Source organism: Galleria mellonella, unplaced genomic scaffold, assembly GCF_026898425.1.
Source record: "Galleria mellonella isolate WM207_F2 unplaced genomic scaffold, CSIRO_AGI_GalMel_v1 utg93, whole genome shotgun sequence".
NCBI classification, from domain to species: Eukaryota; Metazoa; Arthropoda; class Insecta; order Lepidoptera; family Pyralidae; genus Galleria; species Galleria mellonella.
The window spans coordinates 5,470,464-5,497,333 of NW_026442176.1; the positions used below are offsets into that span (position 1 = coordinate 5,470,464).

At 37.1% G+C, this 26,870-nt stretch overlaps 2 protein-coding genes across 15 annotated transcripts in view; one reads left to right on the forward strand and one right to left on the reverse strand.

Annotated features, from left to right (window-relative positions):
• LOC113514058 (voltage-dependent L-type calcium channel subunit beta-2) overlaps nt 1-9,804 on the forward strand; it is a 204,184-nt gene extending 194,380 nt beyond the window's left edge. For 8 of the 12 annotated variants that reach the window (XM_052902714.1, XM_052902716.1, XM_052902717.1 and 5 more), the window contains 7 exons: nt 2,205-2,430; nt 2,913-3,036; nt 4,126-4,266; nt 5,760-5,927; nt 7,186-7,316; nt 7,789-7,856; nt 9,015-9,804. In XM_052902714.1, the coding sequence (XP_052758674.1) occupies nt 2,205-2,430; nt 2,913-3,036; nt 4,126-4,266; nt 5,760-5,927; nt 7,186-7,316; nt 7,789-7,856; nt 9,015-9,313 (1,157 nt within the window). In that variant the 3' untranslated portion in view covers nt 9,314-9,804. Of the gene's footprint in view, nt 1-2,204; nt 2,431-2,912; nt 3,037-3,062; nt 3,187-4,125; nt 4,267-5,759; nt 5,928-7,185; nt 7,319-7,788; nt 7,857-8,187 lie in introns of all 12 variants that reach the window. The other 4 variants (XR_008253769.1, XM_052902715.1, XM_052902718.1 and 1 more) reach the window with 4 other exon arrangements.
• Nucleotides 9,805-10,691: 887 nt separating this feature from the next.
• The window catches only part of LOC113517744 (uncharacterized), a 110,853-nt gene continuing 94,674 nt past the window's right edge, over nt 10,692-26,870 (reverse strand). Inside the window, exons 3-6 of one of the 3 annotated variants that reach the window (XR_008253770.1) lie at nt 16,711-16,967; nt 15,149-15,326; nt 12,893-14,404; nt 10,692-12,360 (exon numbers count right to left, since the gene is read on the reverse strand). Coding sequence is in view for 2 of the 3 variants with exons in the window: in XM_052902726.1 (XP_052758686.1) it covers nt 14,105-14,404; nt 15,149-15,326; nt 16,711-16,967; nt 19,968-20,027 (795 nt within the window). In the remaining variant the exon portion in view is untranslated. Of the gene's footprint in view, nt 14,405-15,148; nt 15,327-16,710; nt 16,968-19,967; nt 20,068-26,870 lie in introns of those variants that run through there. The other 2 variants (XM_052902726.1, XM_052902725.1) reach the window with 2 other exon arrangements.

Below are 26,870 nucleotides of genomic sequence, written 5' to 3' on the forward strand. Positions count from 1 at the left end.
AGTTTTCTTTTATCTGTCTACCTGCCCAAAATATCTATTTTCTAGTATTCAAGTGATTTTAAATGTATTTACGTACAACATGAAGTATTCTGTTACTAACATATTTCGAAATAAGTAAATATTGTTTCGCAAGAAAACGTCTTTAGTCACGATTGCATCTTCTTGGAGAGTTTTTGAAGAAAAATTAAATGGGCTTAGAGAAAATTCGATATTTTTTTTGACATTATAGTATTTATAAGGCGTATAACGTACGTACATATAATACGATATATCAATGAAGGTACGTAAGGCATTGCATGGCAAAATGTATTAAAAACAGACACAAGTTTGTGATTGGTTACAAATAAAAGAAATCATACCGATTTGGAGAAACAATATTTGACAATTGGGTGAAAATTAAAAAAACGCACCTGGCAACCTTGGATTCGTTTTAATATTGCGTGTTTACATCTGATTAAAGTGTTTACATACGTAATTTGCTTCGTAACGAGCAATTCTTTGCTCCACAAAGAAAAAGTACATTTTCAATCGTTGTAAAATACCTGCCAAGCGTGACAACTACTGACAAAACCCCTCTTTATGGTATATGTTCAGCAGGACAGTTACGGCAGATACGATACAATATTTTGATAATAGTCTGAGATACTCATGCCTATAGGCGACGGTTACCACTTTCCATCAGGTGGGCCGTCAGCTTGTTTGCTATTCTAAGTTGCATAAAAAAAGATAGGCGGGATACATTTACAATAACTATGTACATTAGTAACGCATAGAGTAAAACAGTATGTCATCAACTTCTAAAATTTGTCGACGGACCTTAAAAGTACTCTTTAGGGTCACTCTGTGAATTTATGATCAATTGATAAAGGTATACGATTTCTGAATTTATTAATTAAATTTTATGTACTTGTACCGTGATTGTACATACTTCAGTGATGTAAATGAAATAACAAAACAACTGTTCTATCTATATACTCGTACTAGCGGGATATCCTGTCAGCCTTTAACTGTCCACTATTGAATATAAGCTTACCCCCTTGGGGGGTTTTATCAGTTATTAATATATATTCTTTATTGCACTAAAACATACAGTAACAACAATAAGTTAATAACAATGTTAGCAAAGGCGAACTTATCTCTAAAAGAGATTTCTTCCAATCAACCTAACATAGTGGCGTTAATGTATGATAATGGAATGGTAACCCCACCCGCGCTATTGGTATACACCGGCGGGGCACCAGTGAAGAATAATAGGTGAGGAGATGAAGTAGGTCAGTTAGCCCATCGTGACGAATTCAACGAGAATTGTTCGCTATGGTTTCCAGGGGGAACCGCGTGGAGGTCGACCTTATAAGGCATATTGCTAGCAATGGGGCTGTCAAACTCCATTACTAACAATTCCTTTCCCCCCAACATAGTGGCGTAGGAAGTAGTGAGTGGGCAGCAGTAGTGCAAGACAAATTAAAATAAATATTTACATAAATTATAAATATAAAATAATTCTACGCTTGGTAGGCGGATTAGCAACCGCGGTTAGGCTTTGGAGATGTTTTAAGTGGGACGCTGCTGCCCATCCCTCGTTCTTTCATAGTCGCCTCTTACGATACCCACGGGAAAGGAAGAGGTGGCTTGTTCTATGCAGGGACCACATGGTTCATTTTTGGCTATTAGCGGGATATCAGTGACGGATAATAAGTGAGGATGAAGCCAAAGCAGTTGGATCTTTTTGTTTACCAGGAATTAAACAGAATGGTTTCCATGGGTTTCGTGATATAAGCTACTTGAAAAGTAAATATATTATAGGGATGCGTAATATATAGCAATATCTATGTATTGTAGTTGCAATATCTATTTATTGGTCCAATAATAAATATTTTAAAAGTCTATTATAAAAAAAAATAATATTGGATAACAGATTTTTAACATATTCGAAAATAGATATCCGACCGATCGAAATGGATGATATGATATATATATATATATATATATATATATATATATATATATATATATATATATATATATATATATATATATATATATATATATATATATATATATATATATATCGGATCAGTATTCATATTACCCATGTTAACAATAAGCGTGTTAATCTTCGTTACTAAGGGTCCCGTCCCTCATGTACGTGAGACTAAATTCAAGCTTTATAGGACGTCGCACTAACGCATACTTTCTCCCAGCAGGTGAGGACTCCGATTCGGCAGGGCGGGGCCGAGGAGCGGGTGCGCTGCCCGCTGGCAAGGACAAGCGGAAGCCGTTCTTCAAGAAGCAGGAAGCGTGCACCCCCTACGATGTGGTGCCATCCATGCGGCCCGTCGTCCTCGTCGGACCCTCGCTCAAGGGCTACGAAGTTACGGATATGATGCAGAAGGCGCTGTTCGACTTTCTAAAGAGAAGATTTGAGGGCAGGTCTGTCATTGATAACGAATATAGGTTGCTAACTTTACTGTAACATACCTATAGGTAATTTAAACGTACCTAAATTATTAGATGTTGCAGTAAAACCAGTTTTTATTTAAATGAGTTTTTACTAGGTAAAAGTAGTTTTTGCTGCAATAAAGCAAATGTTTCTTAAGAAAATAGAATTTACCTACCGCTTCATCATTCACTTGAATGTACGTATTCGTTAGATGCAACGGATTTATTACTAGATGAAACGCCTTTTAGACGATTTAATTATAGTTGACAATTTTTGGGTCCATCTGCACCTAAACCTACTATCATATAATTTAGTCTACCCACTAAAAGTTATAGTAGCTGTAGTTATTTGCCGACTAGTTGCTAACACAAACGTTGATTTATCTAATAGAGGTATTAGAATAGTATTAAATCATAGACAAAGTATTTAAAAAGGAGCGCCTTAATTTCTGAATACACATATAACATTGCAGGATAATAATAACACGCGTGATGGCGGATATATCGCTAGCGAAGCGTTCTCTGCTCAACAATCCGTCAAAAAGAGCGATAATGGAACGATCCAACTCGCGTTCCACGTGCCTCGCTGAAGTCCAGGTAATCAAGTGTTAATTATGTTACAGGATTATCATCACGAGGGTGTCTGCCGATATATCGCTGGCAAAGCGATCGTTACTCAATAACCCGCCAAAGAAACCGATTATGGACAGGTCAAACTCGAGGTCAAATTGCTTAGCCGAGGTTCAGGTGCGGTGAACAAAGATATGACATTCTGGCAGTAGTTAGAGCTTTCAGCTCCTAATATATATAACCTTTCCATGAGTTTCTTAGAGACACGGGCCGTTTGTTGTTGGTGGTCAGTGAGGTATATAAAATCTGTATGATTTTTGATGCAATTGATTGAAATGTAAAGACAATATGCAAATAGGAATCAGATATAGATGAAGTAAATAACCTCACAGAAAATAAACCTAAAAACATTTAATCTTCAATTTAGAATAAACTTACAATTACAATAACATTAATTGATATAATTTATCTTACAAACAAATCATAAACCCATTTCAATGGAGCTTTTTTGAAAAATGGAATAAAAAATAATGCACCAGAAAAAATATGTAAATGTAAAAGAGAAATTTAAAACAATTACAAATACATGCACAGAGTTAGTACGTGTTATATAAAAGACACTAATATAATAATAAGAAAAAATGTATCGACCAAAGACCCACCATCAACAACTCTGTCTTTCAGAGACTACTAACAGTCCCCAATTCTCATAACAGTATTTCGTAAACTGCTGATTAACAAATAATGTATGTATCAAATATATATCATCGTCCATTCATCACAGTACATACATACTGGAGATTGCTTTACGTTGTAGTTTACTTAGCTTCCATTCATACACATCATACATTTGCATTGTATTGAACTAATCAAAAATTCAAATTGTAATTACTCCAGTTACTAAAGATTGAAATATTTTAAATTATGTTTTTTTTTTCACATCTTGTTTATAAATCTAACACAAATACTAACTCTTAAATTTAATATTAATTCATATACCTATATAAGAGATTGTTCAGCACGCCAATTCTACTAACTACAACGAAATAAATATACTTAACAAAATGTCTAATGTTATCGCAAGTCATATTTATAAAAGAATTTCTCTTATTACAGGCTGAAATAGAACGGATATTCGACTTGGCAAGGACCCTACAATTGGTAGTGTTAGATTGCGACACGATAAATCATCCCTCGCAATTAGCCAAGACGTCCCTGGCGCCTACTATTGTATATTTGAAGATATCTAGTCCAAAGGTGAGAAGCCTCTAACAGTATAAAGAGTATTATCATTATACCAGCCTTTAACTGTCCACTGCTGAACATAAACCTCCCCCTTGGGAGGTTTTTCCAGTAGTTTCCACGCTTGGCAGGGGATTGGCAACCACAGTTAGGCTTTAGAGATGTTTTAAGAGGGACGCTGCTGCCCATCCCTCGCCCTCCCTTAGTCGCCTCTTACGACATCCGGGATAGGAAGGAGTGGTTTATTCTATGCCAGACCGCACGGCTTAGACCAGTAATAATAAATAAATATAGATACAATTATAGAAAACATATTACTCTGTGAATATTCCTTCTGTAATGCTGCCCATAATACAAGTATTTATTAGCGACTCGTCTACATACATATCTATTTTTTATTAAATAAAATGTTTCTGGCTATTAATGTAGTTTCCTACGAGTGAAAGAATTTTTATGATCAGTAAAATATTTTTCTCAAACATGCTTGGAAATGTGAGCATTATTTTGACAATCTTCTTAGAGATAAATCAAAATTACCGTACTGTGCAGATACATGCGGGCAGCGGCCGGCAAAAGTTGTATGAAAATTCATAACTGTCGTGTATTGCGGCCAGATAAATTACTATGTAAACTCATATCTGTCCTATAATTTAAAAATGGAATGACCTTGTACTTCGAAACATGGCTACTAAGGAGGTAACTAATACAAGGTTTTATTTAAATTTTGAACTGGCTTGCAAATAGAAAGCTGTTTATTGAAAAAAAAAAAAAAAACAAAGGAACATTATGGTGCGTGAAAAATTATTATTGTTCGTTATTCGTCATTGAACTTAAAAAGTAAAATTGTAGTTTTTGATTTCCGCGCATTGTTTGAGAAAAGTACTATACAAGCCTTGGCCACAACTAGGCATTCATGGACTCACGTATCTGTGTATTTGCATGTTCGTCCATCAATGCCTCAGTTGCTGGCCGCTGCAGTAATGTACTATTAATTTATCCATATGCCTATTGTAATACGTGTAAATACATACTACGCACAATTATTTGATCCTACATACATACATACTTGTATATAAGGACCGTTTTTATGGCAATCTGTGAAAACTATGTTCAACAGTGGACGAATAATGACTTATATAAAATAGGTTTGTGGGCGATAAAAGAAACCAAGATAGGTAATTAGAAATATGTATATTAATAAAGGAAGCTTAGAAAACTAGAGCCGTGAAGGGGAGTCAAAAAAGAACAATAGAAGGAAATGTCAATTGTAAATTTTGAAAATAAGAATACGAAAACTATAAGGCCTTGCAATGTATTTGAGGTCATTGCTCCATCTAATAGGAGGGGGAGGGGTCTTCCTACAATGCGTTTGCCTCTATGGAGATGCCACTTAAGAACCTTTCTTCCTCATCGGTTGTCTGTTCTTCAAGCTACGTGACCAGCTCATTACCATTTCAACTTTATCCTTCCCTTAATTGTAAATAATATTTTGTAATTAAATCTTCCAGGTGTTACAGCGATTGATCAAATCTCGCGGCAAGGGGCAGAGCAAAAACCTGTCGGTGCAGATGGTGGCCGCGGAGAAGCTGTCGCAGTGCCCCTCCGACATGTTCGACGTGATCCTCGAGGAGAATCAGCTCGAGGACGCCTGTGAACACATAGCTGAGTATTTAGAGGTACGTCACATGTATCGAGTCGCAGGATATCAAATTAATTAGACTATCTATAGATAGTTGGAAGTTTCATGTACTTAATTGAATATTTATAGATAATGAATGAAGGAATGACAGAATGAATGAATGAAAACTCTTTATTGTACTCTTCCAAGAATGATACAGATTATAAAGATTATGTACCCAACGAAATGAATAATTAATTATATAAAAGCAAGATAAAGAAGCAACAATAGCAGGTGTTATCGCTAAATAGGGATCTCTTCCATGCAACCTTAGGATGGAGAGGAATAATCAAGTTTTGTGTCTGGTCAAGGCGTAACAGTAAAATAATAAGACTAAAGAAGGAGAAAAAAGGGCTAAAAATAAATTTTAATAAACAATATAAATAAAAAATATATTTACACATGATAATAATAAAATACTTATACTAACATAAATAAACACAAATAATAAATAAATAAATAAATAAATAAATAAATGATCAAACATATATAAAGCCAGATATACTAATATATATTAGGAACTACGACGGAGATGATTTTGTTCAATAGTAACTTAATAATTTAAATATATATATATATATATTCTTTATTGCACTTCAACAATATACGAGTATGCGACGATTAGTGTAACAACTTGTTAGCAAGGGAGGGCTTATCTCTGAAAGAGATCTCTTCTCCAGCCAACCCAGTGTAGTTAGAGAGAGAATAATTTAATTATTATATATTTAGAAAATAAATGTACTTTAAATAAAACTTTATTTATTGTATTTCTTAAATGAAATAGACACTTAAAAATGGTTACTTATTATAGTTATTATAATTTAAAATTTCTTATTTTGAACCATGATTATAATAAAATATTATAAAATTTAATTTAATACTGAATTAAGAGCAAAGATATGAAATTCTATTGTAACAAAGTCTAAATGTTTGTTTCGGCATCACGCAAAAACTACTAAACCAAATTGGATGCAGTTTCCATAGTTATGTTCCTGAAGATCTTATTTAAAATCTGGTCTATGTTTTATTTTGATACATTATCTAGAAGTGGTCGATCTAATTGGTTTTTCTACCTCTGAAATCTACGGGTACTAAGTAGCGAACAACGAGCTAGCTATAAGTAAAAAATTTGCGACACAAAATTATATTATATATATAAAAATAAAATAGTTTTAGAATGTGCAAACAAAATATTAGTACGGAATCCTAAATATTAATTAATTAAGTTTACTCGAACAAAAATTGATATTGTTTAGACGTACTGGCGCGCGACGCACCCGCCGGCGGCGGCGACGGGCCCGGGCGGCGCGGGCGCGGCGGCCGGGCTGCCCGCGCGCGCCCTGCCGCACGCGCACGCGCACGCGCTGCACCACGCGCACGCGCAGCCTGGTGAGTCCACGCACGCACGCACGCACGCACGCACTCGCGCCCACGCGCCCACGCGCCCACGCACACTACATTACTACTCACCTACGTTGCGTATGACTACCCGCTCTCGTTTTATCTTTCACCATCACTTGACGAGAGATGAGTGTGGTACGCACATTCACTACCGCTGACTGATGACTGACTTACGTTACATATAAACTACCCACTCTCGTTTTATCTCTCACTATGAGATAGCAAATGATATTATGATATAATGGGCATAACAGTTCACACGATTCAACGAATTAATAAGTAATAAATAATTCCTTATTAGGGGATAGATACACAGATGATGAACTGATTCCTTTTAAACTGTGACGAAGATGTTGTTTTAATGTCAATTGATGGTATACAGACGCTATTACTCATACCACTGACACTGTTTAATTAATGATGCTATAACTGCATGCGTAATCGTGTATTCCATCTGTTGATCCACCCGCACACCCTGGAGGACACCGCGAGAGATCTGACTCCTATAACTACGAGAGGGACAGAGGTAATCAACACAAGTATCGCATCAAACAAAATTATTTTATTGTTACATTATTTTGACTTTGTAAAATACATTTAAAAGACTCGTAAGTTCAACAGTTGGATTATTTTTAAAACAAATCGTTTAAGTATTGTCTTATTTTTTAAAAGAACGTGAATTTTCCTCCAATATTTGTATCATAATCATGTTATTTATTTTGTTCATTTTTACTAACGAGGGTAAGCACTGGACTATTAAATGTTGTAATTTGATGTTGTCCCTCCCATATCCTGGACATATAGAACAACCAATAATAATACCCAACTGTCCACTGACTTCCTCCTGTTCATTTCAGTACAAGCCTCAGGACAAGCCCACTAACAGCCGAGCGAAGACCATTATTCCAGTATCCCTATAGCAGACACTCCGCAGATGGCCCCCCATCCAGGTTTTAACCATGTTTCGCGGCTCCCGTCCGCTTAACCAGCTTACTAGCGATTGATTGAGGGTGCCGCTTTACTAATTGTCTCGTTTGATTTTGCAAAATATTTAACCTCAAGCTTCAGGTGGACGTTTTTTTCCTTTAGGAACTCCGTTTCGCTAAGGTCCTTTTCATCAGTTCTCTGTAATAACTCGATCATCAGCCGATCTATTCTACACATAACAGACAAGAAACACTAAGACGAGCCGCTACAGTATGCTTTCGCGTCCAGCTTCGCCGGTTCCGGACTGACCGGCTCCGGGGCTCGCTTACAATATGCTTCTCCACAGCGACGCCGTCTCCGCCACCCACCGCTGACGTCGTGCTGCCGTGTCCCGGCAAAGTGCACAATCCCGGCGAGACGCTGCTGCAGATGTCGCTCAGTCTAGTGTCTTAGATCTTAATCGGTAGCCTTTCGATTACTCGGTCACCGTAAGTCTGGGTGCCCCCGCCCGTCTGCGACCCGCCCGTGTGCCGTTTGCAGTGTGCTCATCCGCCCCGGCTTCCTCCCACCGAGTTTATCCCAGAAGTGCAATTTGGATGATACCCCATTGAGAGAGTCCACGTCTGTTCTCAGACGATTTCTAACTCGGGTTTCTAGTCAGCTGCATGTGTTTTTTTGAGTTTTACAACCGGTAGTTCTCGGCCGGGCAACGGAGGTCCGGCTCGGATCGTACCATAATCGTTTCGATGGTCCGCAGGCGGCAGGCCGCGGGCCGTGCGGCCCGAGCGGCTCGAGGAGGAGTACTACCCGCGCGAGCGGTACCCGCGCTACCCGCGGGAGCCCTACCCGCGCGACTACCACGAGGGCTACGCGGGCGAGTACCCGGCGGGCGGCGAGGCGTACGGGCACGACTACACGCGCGAGGCGTACGCGCGCGAGGAGTACGCGCGCGAGTACGGGCGCGAGGCGGGCTACGCGCGGGACGAGCGCGCGCGCGGCCGCGAGCGCGACGCCGACGACTACGGGCCGTCGCGCCGCGCGCTCAACGCCGTGTAGCCGCGCCCGCGCGGCCGCGCCGCCGCCGCCGCCGCCGCCGCCGCTGCCGCCGCCGCCGCCGCCGTTAGTTTCAACGTGGTGCTTCTGAAACCGGTTGTTTTGCGGTTTCGTGTATCCTTAATATTTTATTGTCGCGCATTCCCCCGGGCCCGCCCCCGGCGGGCGCCGGCCGCCGCCTCGATTCGCTGAGCTTTAGTGACACGCTTCCGCGGGCGCGTGTCCCCGTTTCCGTTTCCGTGTATGTGTAAGAACAGGACGGAGAGACCGCTGCGTGTACGTCGGAGAGAGATGATAGTTTAGGTTAGCGTACTGAACCGCTCGCACTCGATGGTACGGAGCTCGCGTCGATTGTATAAATTTTACATAAAAATAATTTTAGTACCGTTAGATATTATACGTTTCCCATTTTTTGAACATACTCTGTAATTATATTGCATCGTCTGTACTCCATTGTTGCAATCATTTGTAAATAAAATACTTTATATCGATCAGTTTGTATTTCCTTTTGCACAAAATGTTGATTCATAAATCGTAATACACTTATATAGGTATAAATTTCTACATTTAAAAGTTCTCTACTAGGTTATCTAGTAACCCTTTCATTTAGAAAACCAAATACCAAGACCTCCACTCTCACACAGAACACCTGCTTCGTTGAACTCTTATTTCGTATTAGTACGAGTACGTATCATACAGTCCAAGATAGAATGGAAAATTCCTTCCTTTTCCGTGGGAGTCATAAAAGGCGACTAAGGGAACTTAATGGTCGAGGAATGGGCAGTAGCTACCCTCTTAAAACACCATCAAAATCTAACTGCAGTTGTCAATCCGTTTTCCAAGCGAGACCACTACTGGCAAAATCTCTTATGGGTGAAGCCTATGTTTAACAGTAGATAGTTGACAGCTGATACAATGATGATGATGATGATGATGTCCGAATACATTGTACATTGCACTTCAATCACCACAGAAGATACTTTACTTTTATCTTAGACATAAGATATACGACATAAATTCCATTAGTTTAGGTCTCGACGGTATTTGCTTTCTTCAACTTTCACATTGTTTTTAAATGAAAAGAAAGAATATTAATTTACCTATTTAAGAGTTGCAGGTAGAGTTTCTTTATACTGTTTCGCCCATAATACCTTCCATGCGTTGCCATTCCTGAGTACTCAGGTGTTATTCGTCTGTACCCTGTAAATTCACGCCATATCCCACCCTTCAAACCGAAACACAGCTATGCAAACACAACTGCTTTACGATAGAAACACGAATGGGACAGAGGTACCTATACAAACGATTTTTGCACAAAATCTCCGTCTGGTAAGTCAAAGTCGAGTTGATAAATCTGGACAACTAAATAAAATGCATTGAGTAAACATAATTCAGTTTATTACAGACGTTTGCATTCGACGATCTTTAACATCACAAGTGAACGAGTGCGCCATCTCTTCATAAATAAATTAAACATTAGAATATATAACAGATAAATAAGATCTAATTATAAGTAAACGCTCGCTTGCCTCTTTGGTGTCTACTAGCTAAATATATAACATTAGTTATATTTGGTGCCAATTCTGCACTGCTGAACTAAAAGGAAGTCAAATACACGACGATCGAAGTCAAAATATGGGATACACACAAAAAAGAGATCCTCCGATAGAAGTCAAACCAATATCTCCGAGTTTTTTGGTTTGAGTGCATTAGAAATTGCTTCATCTAAAAACAGAAGCAGTCTTGTACACCAATTCAATGGATAGACAATCTGAAACGTTGCTACATTCATTCAAAAATGCACTTAGCCCTTTTGGGCTAAGTGCATTTTTTCGCAATTTTGTGCAATTGCTTTTGCAAGAAATACTAAAAAACATTCGTTTGATGGAACATTCAGTAAAGAGTACTAGTAGAGTCTAGTCCACCAATTCAATGGATTGACAATCTGAAACGTTGCCACATTCATTCAAAAATCCACTTAGCCCAAAAGCAAGAAATTCCAGAGAACACTCGTTTGGTGGAACATTCGTTGTAATCAGGATTTTCATTTGTTAAGAAACTAAACATGAGCATCTTCTGTATTCTAAGTGTGAAATCGTTCAGATTTTATAAATAATTCGATATTTTAGTTCAGTAATGCAATACAATTGGCACAAGTATATACAACATTTTAATAGACGTATTTAATACAATTAGATTTTTTTGCAATTAGGTAACAAACGCAAACTGTAGTGAGGTGAAACTTTTTGTGGACTAGATAACAACTATTCTATTTGATGATATAGCCTGAATACCCAGAAGACAGATATGTAACTATGACAAGGAAATGTAATTATGAGCTCATACATTGTTGGAGTACAGTAAAAGCTCTTTATTCGCGGGTTACACGTTCCGTAAATATGCCGCGTATACAGATACCTTAAATATAGACAGCCGAAGCACTTATACAGTGGCGTTAGCATTTGACAACGTACTTTAGATGTAGTTGTGATAAAGTCTGTTTTACTTTTTTCTTAGTCCATTTGCTGTCTCGTTTAAAAAAGATACATAATCTTTTTTAATAGTATGTACCGATTAGATCCGCGAATATAGGAATTGGGTCGCAATTTTTTAATCCTCGAATAGTGAAAACGAGAATAAGGAGCTTTATTTATTTAGCAAATGGTCTTACTTTAAAGGTAAGTAGGGTCAAATTGACCTATGTGGCTTTATAATGAGACTTAATACAATTAAAGGCTTTGAAAGAAACTATTTGATCATTTATACATGTTTTTATGTCATAACAGCAGCAAGGTTTTCGATCAACTTTTAAATCGTAATTGAACGATTTGATAAAACGCTAAATGTTTGAAGTGAAACCATTCAAATATCTTGAGGGCCCATAACGTATTGCTGTCATAAAAGTCCTTTTTATAAAGTTTAAAGTTTCGTATAAATAAAAGTAAAATTGTAAAATAAAAGTAAATTGGCAATACTTTGTTATGCTTTTCTCCCAAAAATATCACACTTGTAATAAGTTGTATATCTAGTTCATAGCTGTAATAAATTACCTAAGAAAGAAAGAAAGAAAAATATTTTATTCAGTGCAATGTAAAAAATACAATATAAACAACAAACGAGAAAAAAAATGAGCAAATAAAATGTACATATAATTAAACTTAATTTACCATAATTAAAAATTAACATAAAATAATCATTTTTACATCCAAAAATGCACTGAAATGGCTCCACTCAGCTTTAATGTATGTCCTAGGTGAACATACAGCTGGTTTTCAGTGGCACCAAAAATATATATATAAAAGGGGGGAGAGAGAGGGCACTATTTATAATATTCATGATAATAATTAAAACAAAATTACAACTAATAAATACAAACCAATTACATATACTAGAAAGAACAAAATAGAATAAAATAACATTAATAAATATAAACATTAAACATATATATACAACTACTTTGCCGTAAGATTTATAGGTTAAATAGTACATAGATAATTCTTGTATAGTTTTTTAAAGGTGAATAATGATTTGGCGTTCCTAACTGGCGGTGGAAGAAGTTTTCTTTCTTTCTTTCTTTCTTACCTATATTTGTATACCAACATTTCTTTCTTAAAAGAAGCTAGATATTTTTAATAGATTATTTACTTTCATTAAGTCTATGCAGCACAAATATCAATAAATTGGAGACAATTTATAATATACACATTATTTCTCAAAAAAGCTGAGGATTTTTGCAATTTTTTTTTTATCATACATAGAATGGCAAACAAAGCCAACGGCACACTTGATGGAAAGTGGTAACCGTCGCCTATAGACATGAGCAGTACCATAGACCTATACTGTTACACCCATGATACTCCATGTGCTTTACCATTCCAGAAGATAGAATAGAAAATTGCTAGAATTATTCAATGAAATTATAAACTTTTTTTGGCAGAGACAAAATCGTATGACCTTTACATATAAAAGTTTTACTCATGTCAATACACAACATAAACGTCGTAAGTTACTTAAGCTGATCCATTAAAGATAAGTCACTCACATGAGTGTTTACCAAATGTATCATAAGTCAATTACATGTTACATGAATACGACTTACAGATGTAAATGTAACCTATAAACAATCTCTGCAAGGCCTGGAGTTAAAAAATTCATTACTCAGTAATTAATGACCAAATCTCTACAAATAGTACCATATACACTGATTAGCAACTGAACAAATTTATATATATATTTATATATATATATATATATATATATATATATATATAAATTTGTTATATATATAATATGAGGAGGTAAATAGTTCTGTTTGTTTATACTGAAAATTATTGAATCTAACTCCATCAATTCACAAACTTAAAGATAACTCATTATAAGGTCAATTTACTTAGACAAATGACAAATAAATCAACGATAGATACATTTTCGCTATCACATACATGAGAACAAGACAACAACGTTTAGCGTCTTTTTCCTTGATTCTGCGTGTGATATCGAAAACGTTTGTTTCAAGTCTGTCAAGTTTCACACCAAATTATACTTTGTTCGTATTAACAATAAGAGTTACATTTCTATTCAATGTACACAACGCGTGTTAGTAAGCTGCATATTGCAATATCTCTTTGGTTTCACACTTCATATTAGAGATTATACCGTACGTTATCCGTTATTAGCGTCCAATATTTACACTATACAAAACTAAACCTTATTTACACTGCACAAGAGTCGCTTTCTCACTGTCCTTTTACAACCTGGGTTGGATATAGCTTTGAGACTGCTGACTATGTTTAGTCAGATGTAAAGATAGTCGTTTTTGGTCTCTTTACAGTAACTAATGCTTGGGAACTTGTATACAGGGCTGTATCTCTTCTCGGCTTCGGCCTCCAGAGACAGCGCCGAGAGAGCTCTCGAAGGTTCGTCTTCTTCCTCAGTGGGTTCGGGGGGTGGGAGGGCTCGAGGGGGGAGCGGTGGGGCGCGCGGGTTCCTCCTCACTCGGAAGTGGCAGTCAGAGTCTGCTGGCCACGCCCGTTGCACTTGAAGCGGGAAATCGTCTGGATGCAATTTTCTCTCGCACTCCTGTGATGGACACACCTGGAAAGACAGATATTTCAATGAATATAATATAATTTTGATACTTATCTGAAATCTACATATATGTACATATAAAAGGGAGGGCGAGGGATAGGCAGCAGCGTCCCTCTTAAAACATCTCTAAAAGCGTAACTGCGGTTGCCAACCCGCCTGCCAAGCGTGGCAACTACTGGCAAAACTCCCCTTTTAGCGAAGCCTTATGTTCAGAAGTGGACAGTTAAAGGCTGAAATAATAATAATAATTAAAGTTTTGTATGGGATTCGCTACTTCTTCGGGTTACTTTAGATAGATGGCGTTGTACATTTTTCTTTAAAAAAAGGACATAGACTATTTTTTAACCCGGGCACTAGGCAATGTCGTAGTTATAAGCTAGTTTGTAATACTTTTCTAAATGTAACTTGGAATGCAGTCCCATCTGATGGTAACTGATAATTGTCGTCTGTAACATGAACAACACCATGGACATACCAATATTGAGCTTTTTTAGATGAAATTAACACGACTGTCAGATGGTACAGTGACGCCATCCTTGCCAGCATTAGTTTTCCAAATCACATCACATCTAAATATAATCAGCACCATTTTGAGGCAAATGTAAATAGACTATTCGAGGGCCATCACCGCTTTCCATCACGTGAGATTTAGATCAATCGCGGAGTTCTTTTAATATAAAAAAAACCTGAAAAATAAAGTGAGAATTTTTCGAATGACTGTCTCATCTAATTAGAAAATAAAGCACTAACCTCATAGAGCGAGAATCTCTCCACACCTTCAGTGGAGTCATAGCAATGCAGCAAAATAGCTAGTAGCTCGTCGACGGTGGTTCGCTCGCTGGTCAGCAAGCATTTATATTGAGACGAGGACATCAGAGCCGAGTCGTATATCTTCACAAGTCCACCGGGCCGCATTTGTAAAGAAAATCTGAAAATTAATAAATACTAATAAATATTACTGGAAATATCATATGGCGCCATCTATTTTAAAGTAAGTAAAGCTTGTAGTTTTTTTTTTAATGGGTGATAATGGAATGATGGCCACGTCAGCATTATCGGTCTACATTGGCGGAGCACCAGTGAGGGATGATAAGTAAGGATGAAAAGGCAGGTCAGTTAGCCCATCGTGTTGAATACATCTGGAATTCAGCACGATGGTTTCCAGGGGAGGACCACGTGGAGATCGACCGTACATGGTAGATAATGGGACTGGTAGTCCGCATAAGTAACAATCCCTTCCTCTGAAGGTCTTATTATTTAGTTGGAATGGCCATTATCTTAAAACCTTTACAATTTTAGTTTTTAACCCATACCTTTTAAAATGAAACAATATCGTTAATTTAAAATTTAGATCACTGAATTTTAAACATTTATTCGAATTCGAATTTTTCTTTCTGGCCAGTATTGGTTTTATAGATATAGACAAATCCTCCTAAATCAAGCTACGCAATACCAACAATCGACAGACAACTGCCGAGTAATATTTCGAAACAATTCATTAGCACATCTAGTTCACAACAACAGTCCAAACTGTCAGCATGGTGGAACACGATACATATGGTCAATAAACTGGCACGGGATCTTTTAAGTTTATTATCATCTCTCATGTTTACGGTACAGGAATAGAAAGGCCGGAAGAGGACAGAAAAACGACAAATGCGCTTCTTTTTTCGGCGGCTAGCCGGTGGTCCGCGGCGAACGAAGAGTTATGGTGAGATGATTATAAGATGTTCCGAGGAAACTGGATGAATGTGATTTATGTGTTAAAATCGCGAGTTGGAACTGCAAAGGTTGGAAATTTATCGATTTATCTTACCAGTATTTAGTAGCCGTAGATTTCACCATGATTTTTATATTATTATTGTAAAAGTTAAAAAAATATTTATAATAGAAAATATAGTTGAACGCAGTTATTGACACATGTTCGTATGTTATTGTCTGATATATGTTTATGACTTTGTACGATTTAGAAAATGCAATTTATAAGGTGTTAAAACTTCCAATAGATTTCTAGTACGGTATTTAGTCAATAGATGGGGTTAAAATTGAAATTGTGATATAATGCTCTTGCAGGGTAATGTAATTACCCTGGCACTATGTTTTATAAATAACTTTACCCGTAAACCGATTTATTTTTGTATGTCGTTGTAATTGCGACTAAGGTCGCAATTACATGTTCTTCTCGTAGTGAATAATTACTTTTGTTTCTCCTGTCATTTCGGTGTATTTTTGAAGCATCGGTGAGTAAAGATAAGTTTTATCCAGGAAACAGAATTCCCACTTGTGGGCGTAAGTATTGCTATTAAACTTACTTAGAGTATCCCTTTGGATGGCAAGCTTGCAGCGCCGCGGGCCTGGCATCATCATCCAGCACCAGCGTGGTCCTCAGCCCAGCTGCTCGGACCCGCACCTCCATGCTCAGGTAGAACAGCCTCGGATCCCGGTGCTTCATCCGAAACTTGCCCAGGAGTGTGGCCACCACCTCTCGGGCCCTGGTGCCCCATGTCACGGATAAGGTCTTGTATTCGATATCTGGGCGGAGACAGCGGGCGTACACTTTGATTGTTGTCTGGAATGAAGAAAGCTTTAATTAAACATTTTATTTAATATGTTCGCGGCTGTAGTCACAAGTGGGGTGGTCACAGGTATTTGATAACAGAAACAGATTCACAATTGTAATCCCTGATGGAGTAGTGCAAAGGATTTGCAAATAGTTTCGTAACATTCATTCGACTTGCTTGTATTTCGCTAAGCGTATTAGATTCCAATCCGATAGAAGGCCAGTCTAACGCAGTATCTTAGATTCATAGTCGTATTTTATTTTTTCTCTACAAGTAGGTGTTTTGTTTAGAACTATATCCTTTTCAGACCCAAGATTTTTTTTCTTTCCGATTAAATATATTTTCGTGTTTTGGAGCCAAGCCATCTTGCCGGCATGCACGAGACTACTGCACCACCTAACCGCTAAAATGATTTCTTATTGGCTGGTTTAGAATCTCACTAATCAGGTCGACCTCCACGTGGTTCCCCCTGGAAACAATCGCGGTTACTTCTCGTGGAATTCTTCACGATGGACTAACTGACCTGCTTTCATCGTCACCTATCATCTATCACTGGTACCCCGCCAGCGTATACCGTTAGCACAGGCGGGGTTACTATTGCGTTATACCCATTAAAAAAAAATCAGGTACCTATTATCAATGTATTTTTTAAATAAAAAAGCACCAGAGTATTACTTGAAAAAAGAATTCTTAAAAGTCAAAAGAACTCTACGCCAAGTCCTTTGCGAGGTGGAACAACAATAAATATACTAAAGCAATTAAATGCATTATCACTATACAACCGAATGTGGGCTACACTTCAAATAATAGATAAATAAACAGACAGATAATTAATTATTATTACTCTCGTATTTTATTAGAACATCTCAATAATAATAGGAGTCTAATAAAATTGATATACAGACATTAGAATCTATGTATATATATCGTAATTATTTGTAATTCAATGCATTCAAGCGAATTGATTACTGCGGATGAAACTTTTAGGGTTTCGTAGTCAGTGCAAATTGTTTTATCCTTTAACCTGAATCATCATCATCATCACATCAGCCGTTAAGTGTCCACTGCTGAACATAGTCCTCTTCTATTGGGTGAGGGGGGGGGGGGGTATAAAGTCCTTTGTAAGAGTCACTACTATATACCCTCCTATACTGGGGGGAAAGGGACTGTTAGTAATGAAGACTGAGAATCCCATTGCTAGCATTATACCTAAGCAGGTCGACCTCCTCGCGGTTCCCCCTGGAAACTATCATGGTTAATTCCTGATGAATTCATCATGACGGGCCAACTGACCTGTTTTCATTCTCATCTATCACCCTTCACTGGTGCTCCGCCAGCGTATCCCGTTAGCGCAGGCGGGGTATACCATTTTCACCCATCAAAAACATGCACCAAGTATATACTTACTAGTTTATAGAATAAAATTTTCGTTGCCTTCTTTGACAAATAGACCTTTGTATCAAAACAGTACATCATAATTAAAAAAAAAAAACACATGCAATTTGGTGCAATAGTTTTTGTGTAATCCCTAAACAAACATACACACATACAACAATTAAAAAAAAATTGTTTTGAATTATCATCTTTCTCAATTATATTCTAAATTCAAATTCAAGTCATCTTTATTTAAATAGACTGCTTTACAAACACTTTTAAATCGTCAATTTTTTTATCTACTGCAGTGTTCAGAAGGTTGTTATCTGTTGAGAAGAGCCCGTAAGAAACTCAACAGTTACCTATATACAGATGTCGTACAGTTACAATTTTATTATATGTGTATGGACAATAGACTAATAGTTGTCTTTTTTCTCATTTTTCCCTTTAAATTTAACCTTGCTGGTTACTCTGAATCATAGACTATGTTATTTACTTTTCTAATACAATAAATTATTTGTTATAATATTATTTTATGTATAGTATATATTTATTTTACATATTATGTGTATGTTTACATTAATATGATTATATGTTTATAATATATTAATATATTAAATATTACTTTATGTTTCCTCTATTCAATAATGCGCCGCCTACTTATTTCTCGGTTTGCTCAATGGTTGATTGGTAGAGAACACCATTTAGTTAAGTCCACCAAATGCACATAAAAATCCACTGCGCATTAAAGTTTAAATAAATTAATAAACAAGATATAATATAAAATAATAAAAACAGATCTTATACGCCTTAGATGAAGTCACAGGTGTTGTTGGGCGGACAATTATTTCATTATAACAAATAATAACAGGAAAACAACAAAATACCTCAGCTTATTCTCATACGACGCTGGTCACTGTTGCATTGCTATGTTAGTCATAGAATGCAGTGGCATTCTAGACTAGCGACAGTGCTCAAGAAAATGTCACAATAAATATATCCAGCAAACGTAATGCAACGCTTGGATTGCGGAAAATCAGGTTCTCACGACACTCTGAATGCTGCAGCGAACAAGTACATAGGCACCTAGGGCTTTCACAATCGGCTAATATGCAAACAAATATGGAATGAAACAATTCACAGAACCTATGCTTCATTGCCACGGTATTTGAACAGTTTGTTGGTGACTTATTAACTAGAGGTGTGGATACAAATTAATAATTTAATAAATACATAGCATAAACTAAATGTAATTGTCCCAATGTATATTTCATTTATTTTTAAAACCGATTAGGGCGTTAATAAATACTAACTGATACAATAGCGCTCAATTCTTATAAGTTTGGAAGCATGAAATTTTGCTCCGAAGTCCCTTTCACATTTCTATAACGTAATGAAAAAATAAAAATATTTTTGTAAAATTATCCTGTAGGGAAATACGAGTTTGTATAGAATTTGGGCATTAAATCTCATAATACAAACACGAGCAGTTAAGTAAAGCTATAATAAAAATCACATGAAAATTCCACTTAGATATTTCAATTTCGTAAAAAAAAACAAATGGATAGACTATCAAAATATGAAACATATTTTAATTATAAAAAAAAATACCGAAATAATGTTAAAGTACTCACATGAATATTATGAGGATGGAGCGCTAGGCGCATACGCGGCACCGGTACAAGGGCGGCCATGACACGTGCGCACGAGTCGCCGCGCGATCACTACTAATGTTATTATCCTGGAGTAGCGCAGGCGCAGGGCGCCGGATATCGACTCACAGCCCTTACAAAGGGTAAGGGGATACATTACCACCTGTCGAGCCCAGTGAACAGGAAGTCTACACAATTGTGTGGCTACACATCGATTTATTCGCAGGCGGCCGTGAGAAATATACTCGTATTGTCATTGGGGAAGTGCGAATTACAATATTCAACATTTTATTGGATGGGACGCTTACAATTTTGTTATCCTGAATAGACGATTAATAAAAACTAACGATTGAATCTTATAATTTATTGCCAGAGGGAGACTTTGTACAAAAGTCGATTGCTTGGGTACCTCTGTCCCATTCGTGTTTCTACCGTGAAGCAGTTGTGTTTACATGGCTGTGTTTCGGTTTGAAGAGTGGGATATGGCGTGAGTTTACAGGGTACAGAGGAATAACATCTGAGTTCTCAGAAATGGCAACGCATGGGGGGTGTCATGGGTGAAACGGTATACTCTGTTTTATCCATGGTACTGCTCATGTGTCTATAGGCGACGGTTACCACTTTCCATAAGGTAGGGCGTCAGCTTGTTTACCGTTCTAAGTTGTATAAAAAAAAGTAGCTACAACAAACATCAATTTAATTTGATTCTAATATAATCTGGCTTCTCCTTTTGCTAGCAATAGAAATCTATAAGAAATTGTCGGCAAAAATAAAAGGCCCTCACTAAACTTGAACGGACTCTTCGTGGAGGAAACGAAAGAGCAAAAACTGTCGCCGGAAGAGTGAGGAATGCTTGACGTCCGCCACACGGTTGGACTAGCTTCAACCGACTCAGATTATGGTGCATAGCCATTATAGTTATTAAATTGCAAAAAATATAGAATTTATTATTTTATAGTCCCGATATAAAAATAAGTGGTGCTAAAATTTGTCACCTTGTGTGCCCCGACATAGAATGGTACGCCCCTACCTTTCCCGTGGTGTCGTTTTTTTTTATACAACATAGAATGGCAAACAAGCTAACGGCCCACCTGATGGAAAGTGGTAACCGTTGCCTATAGACATGAGCAGTACCATGAACATAACAGAGCATACTGTTTCGCCCATGATACCCCCCATGCGTTGCCATTCCTGAGGACTCAGGTGTTATTTCTCTGTACCCTGTAAATTCACGCCATATCCCATCCTTCAAACCGAAACACAGCCATGTAAACACAACTGCTTCACGGTAGAATCACGAATGGGACAGAGGTACCCAAGCAATCGACTTTTGTACAAAGTCTCCCTCGTAAGAGTCGACTAAGGGACGGCGAGGGATGGGCAGCAGCGTCCCTCTTAAAACATCTCTAAAAGCCTAACTGTGGTTGTCAACTCGCCTGTCAAGCGTGACAACTACCGGCAAAGCTCCCCTTATGGGGAAGGCTTATGTCCAGCAGTGGACAGTTAACGGTTGAAATAATATAATAAAACTTTGTCTGTATCAGTGTATCTCCTAAATTATGTGTGATATTGTGGTGAGAGAAATAATGTTGCTTATGTCATTGATTTTAACAATATTATCAATTACCAGAGCGAGACTTTGTACAAAAGTCGATTGCTTGGGTATCTCTGTCCCATTCGTGTTTCAACTATAAAGCAATTGTGTTTGCATGGTTGTGTTTCGGTTTGAAGGGTGGGATATGGCGTGAATTTACAGGGTACAGAGGAATAACACCTGAGTCCTCAGGAATGGCAACGCATGGGGGGTATCATGGGCGAAACAGTATACTCTGTTATGTCCATGGTACTGCTCATGACTATAGGCGATAGTTACCACTTTCCATCAAGTGGACCGTCAGTTTGTTTGCCATTCTAAGTTGTATAAAACAAAAAAACGATTACCATTCCATAATCACTCATTAAAAAAAAAAAGTTATTACAATAATAGGTACGAAAATTAATATACGATTTTTTTACAGCAGACGATTTTTCTACTGTTTAGGTTATCAGGTAATTATATCAAAAAGATATTTTAATTAAATTTGGAACGCACATTAGCATATAGTTAAAAAAACTACCGTAACTGCCACATACCGACATTAAAGTAACCGAAGATCAAGCAAAAACTTCGCGAGCATTTATTTCCGCTAGAAACCTGCAATCTAACCAAAGTTGACAACTGGACGACATACCTACCCAGTTAGGAAATGTATAAAAAATTAGTTAATTAAGCAATCCTGTAGAAGTCACGGTGACTTGCTGCGTAGATCTACATACCTGTATATGCATACATCATCCGACTAATTAATTAATGTATGACTCATTTATATAAATAAATAAGTACTAAACGTAACAAGAAAATTAGCTTGGTTATTCTCTGCAATATATATATATATATATATATATATATATATATATATATATATATATATATATATATATATATATATATATATATATATATATATATATATATATATATATATAGTATATTAGTATATTGTATATATTATATAGTATATATTATATAGCAATATACTCTGTCAAATTTATCCCCATGTTTCAACTGACCTGTTTTCATTCTCACCTATCATCCCTCACTGGTGCCCCGCCAGTCTATACCGATAGTGCAAGTGAGGTTACCATTTCATAATTATCCATTAGTGGGGAAAGGATTGTTATCAATGGGGAGGTTAGTCCCCACTGATAACAATATGTCTTATCAGGTCGACCTCCACGCGGTTCCCCCTGGAAACCATCGTGACTAATTTATCATTGAATTCGTCACGATGGGCTAACTGACCTGTTTACATCCTCACCTATTATCCCTCACTGGTGCCCTGCCAGCGTATATCATTAGCTCAAGCGGGGTTACCATTCCATTATCGTCCATTAAAAAACAATTATCCATTAAAAAAATTAACAAATACTGCATATCTCGTGTCGGATAGACATCTGCGAAGTACGACTAAACAGTACGAAAATCTGTGAAAGAAAATCGATAAAACTTTATAATTAGAATAGTCTAATACAGTTCCCTTCGACTCAATCCACCTCTCGCTCTATTTCCTCTTGTTTGTCTTACCAACACTGCAATTAAACAATCTAAATATAATTTGCGTACATTACAGATTAGAAATGGCCCATAGCGCATTATTGCTCGATTATATTCGACCCGAGAGGTCGACATGCGGAGCGGAGCGAATCGATTACGTATCATCCATCACAATCGTTTAATGTTGCAACCAGTCTTTATGGCTATCGAATTCTATACACAGTGACACTCATATTAACTCTTCTAATAAAGAAAATAAAGAATATTTTCCTTTGACAAGTTGCCATGGTAAGGCAACGCTACGGGGTTAAATGTCGGATGTCAGATGATGGTATCGGACTACCGTGAAATGTAAGAAAGTTAAGGTTGTCGCTTGTTTGCTGTAAAAAAAAACGTTCAATTGTTTTTGTTTCTCGATTTCAATAGCGTTATATTATTACGTATTACTTTCTGTACGTCTCTGCACTCCTAGTACTTTAGTAACTGAAAGAAATCAAGTAAATGAAACTACTTTGTACAAAAGTCGTTTGCTTGGGCACCTCTGTCCCATTCGTGTTTCTACCGTGAAGCAGTTGTGTTTGCATGGCTGTCTTTTTCAGTTTGAAGGATGAGATATGGCAGTGAATTTACAGGGTATAGAGGAATGACACCTAAGTCCTCAGGAATGGCAACGCATGGGAAGTATCATGGGTGAAACAGTATACTCTGTTATGTTCATGGTACTGCTCACCACTTAAAGAATAATAAAAAACACTAAATATATTATATATTACACATATAAAGTACAAAAGGCGGTTTCGTTGCTAAAGCAATTTCTACCAGACGACCTTTGAATAGACGAGAAAAGAAAAAGGCGGTAGCTATCTAAATAGCAATAAGTATATTGAATGAAAAAAAAAAACGCTCGTATTAAAAAAAACATATGCAAATAATCATAACAATTATTCATTCCTGAGATTGCATAAAGCGCTTAATAAGAACAACAGATTGCTTTGTGTACAGTGCTGGTAACAACATTATGCATATGAAAGTTAATGATTCGAGCGCGTGGTAAAAATGTCGCAAGGAATTATTGCATAAGTTTCTCCTGAAAGCGGATACCGGAGGGGTCCTTGAATAACTATATATGATCCTATAGATTCTTCTTCCTGCCCTAGTCCTTATTTGGGGTCAGCGTAATACGTTTTCTTTTTCCATTCAACTCTATTTACAGTTATCTTACATATCTCTTCTTTCACACACTCCATCCATCTCTTTCTGGGTCTTCCTCTGCACGTATGACCATCCACATTCATACATAATACCTTTCTAACTATATTCCCTTCTTTCCATTTATTATTGTATTTCATATCTATGTGTATTTTAAATAACAAAATTTTCATCGTGCCTCCAATCAAACTGTTTATAATTACTCCTCTCCATCCAAAGGTTGCCTGGAAGATTTCGCTTTTATCGATAAGGCCGCCCATTGTTTTCTCAGTGTGAACATTTCTTGTAATTGTTTGTATCTATTTATATTAAATTAAGTACTGTAATCTTTTGGAGGAAACAGTAAAGAGTATCTATCTATCTATATATCTACATGCCCATACTATGACAAATGACTACTCATCTTCTCCATTATTGGCTTTACTTTCGAACTTCCCCTCAACTCATTCTTAATTTTATCCCTTCTAATCACACCACATATCCATCTCAACATCATCATCATCCAGTAAATTACGTGTTGATGAATGAATAAATAAGTATAGGAGTATGTACTTTATTTGCATTATACAATATAGGGAATAAGCCAGACCACTTTTTTACCAGAGGGAAACTTTGTACAAAAGTCGTTTGCTTGGGTACCTCCGTCCCATTCGTGTTTCAACCGTAAAGCAGTTGTGTTTGCATGGCTGTGTTTCGGTTTGAAGGGTGGGATATGGCGTGAATGTACAGCATACAGAAGAATAACACCTGAGTCCTCAGGAATGGCAACACATGGGGGTATCATAAGTAAAACAGTATACTCTGTTATTTCCATGGTACTGCTCGTGTCTATAAGCGACGGTTACCACTTTTCATTAGGTGGGCTGTCAGCTTGTTTGCCATTCTAAGTAAAATCAATAGTATTAGTAGTTGCTAATACGCCGTAACAGACGGACGGACCAAATCGCATCATGAGCCTTCCTTTGTACCTTTTTTGTACGGAACCCTAAAAATGAAATATTACAAAATACATCAGTCGATGCAATAAGTCAGTTTATTAGGAAATTATATCGGATACCGGAAAACACGCACATATACGAGTACAGTATTGTGGCTGAATTCATGCCGGTCCATGTAGAGTGTAGGTACGCCACACACTATTCGGTCAAGTGGATTTTCCGGCAATTTGCATGAATTAATGGCAACTTTAATTCGAGTGCACTCATGCGAAATACAAACATAATTAAAATTAAAAACAAAATAATTAGGGAAATTAAACATTTATGCTATATCGTCATTGTCGTAGAATACTGACGGATCTGACAAATATTACATATAAAGATCCGTCAGTATTCTACGACTATGACGATATATGTACCTATTCGATGTAAAACGCCACAATACATATAATCTAGCCATGTATACTCGGTGTATCAGAGTTTTTAAAAATAAATACGGTTTCACAAATCATATTTTTTTTAATGGGTGATAATGGAATGGTAACCTCACCCGCGCTATCGGTATACACCGGCGGGGCACCAGTAAAGGATGATAGGTGAGGATGAAGCAGGTCAGTTAGTCCATCGTGACGAATTCAACAAGAATTGTTCACGATGGTTTCCAGGGGGAACCACGTGGAGGTCGACCTAATAAGGCATATTTCTAGCAATGGGGCTTTCAAACTCCATTGCCAACAATCCCTTTCCCCCTCATTAGTCATATTAGAGTACAGGAAAGGAAAGTAAGGAGTGGTCGTTGTCAGACTCATGTACACGCACGCGCACACACGCACGCAAATATACGTGCACACTCACACAGCATACAAAGAGAGAGATAGAGAGAGATAAATTCACTAATTCTTGGACAGTTTTCAAAGAGTATACGGAAATAACAGTACTTCTGTGTAATTGTAATAATAATTATTGAGTATATTATTGCATCAAGAAACATGTGATTTCTTTCTCGACAAAAACATATTTTTTTATGCAACTTAGAATGGCAAACAAGCTCACGACCCACCTGATGGAAAGTGGTAACCGACGCCTATAGACATGAGCAGTGCCATGGATATAACAGAGTGTACTATATCGCCGATGATACCCCCCATGCGTTGCCATTCCTAAGGACTCAGGTGTTATTCCTTCTTTAAAAAATTAAAAAAAAAAGTATTTTAAATCAAATGAAAAATATTACTAAGATCATTTTATAAATTGGCGTAGATAGAGATAAAAGACAAAACATACAGTCGAATTGTAAACTTTTTCGTTTAAAAACTCACGGCGTATTCTGCAGAAAATGACACGTGTTATAAAATTTTTAAATCAAATCTCAACAAATGGTCGCTAATCAGAAATAATTAAAGCACGGATGTACAAATTGATTCGACGCCACTATTAGAACACATCTATAATAAGACGCTTGATACAAAAACTCGGGAGCTTCCCATTTCCTAATTTCCTGCGGTCACGTCACACCTCATTCAACCAATTTACTCCGTCCTGTCGACCGGCGCCATTTTGGACTGCACCCAACTTGTGGTACGCTCGTAAATATGATTTAAATGCAATTTATTCAGTTATCACGCGGAAGATGCTACAATATAC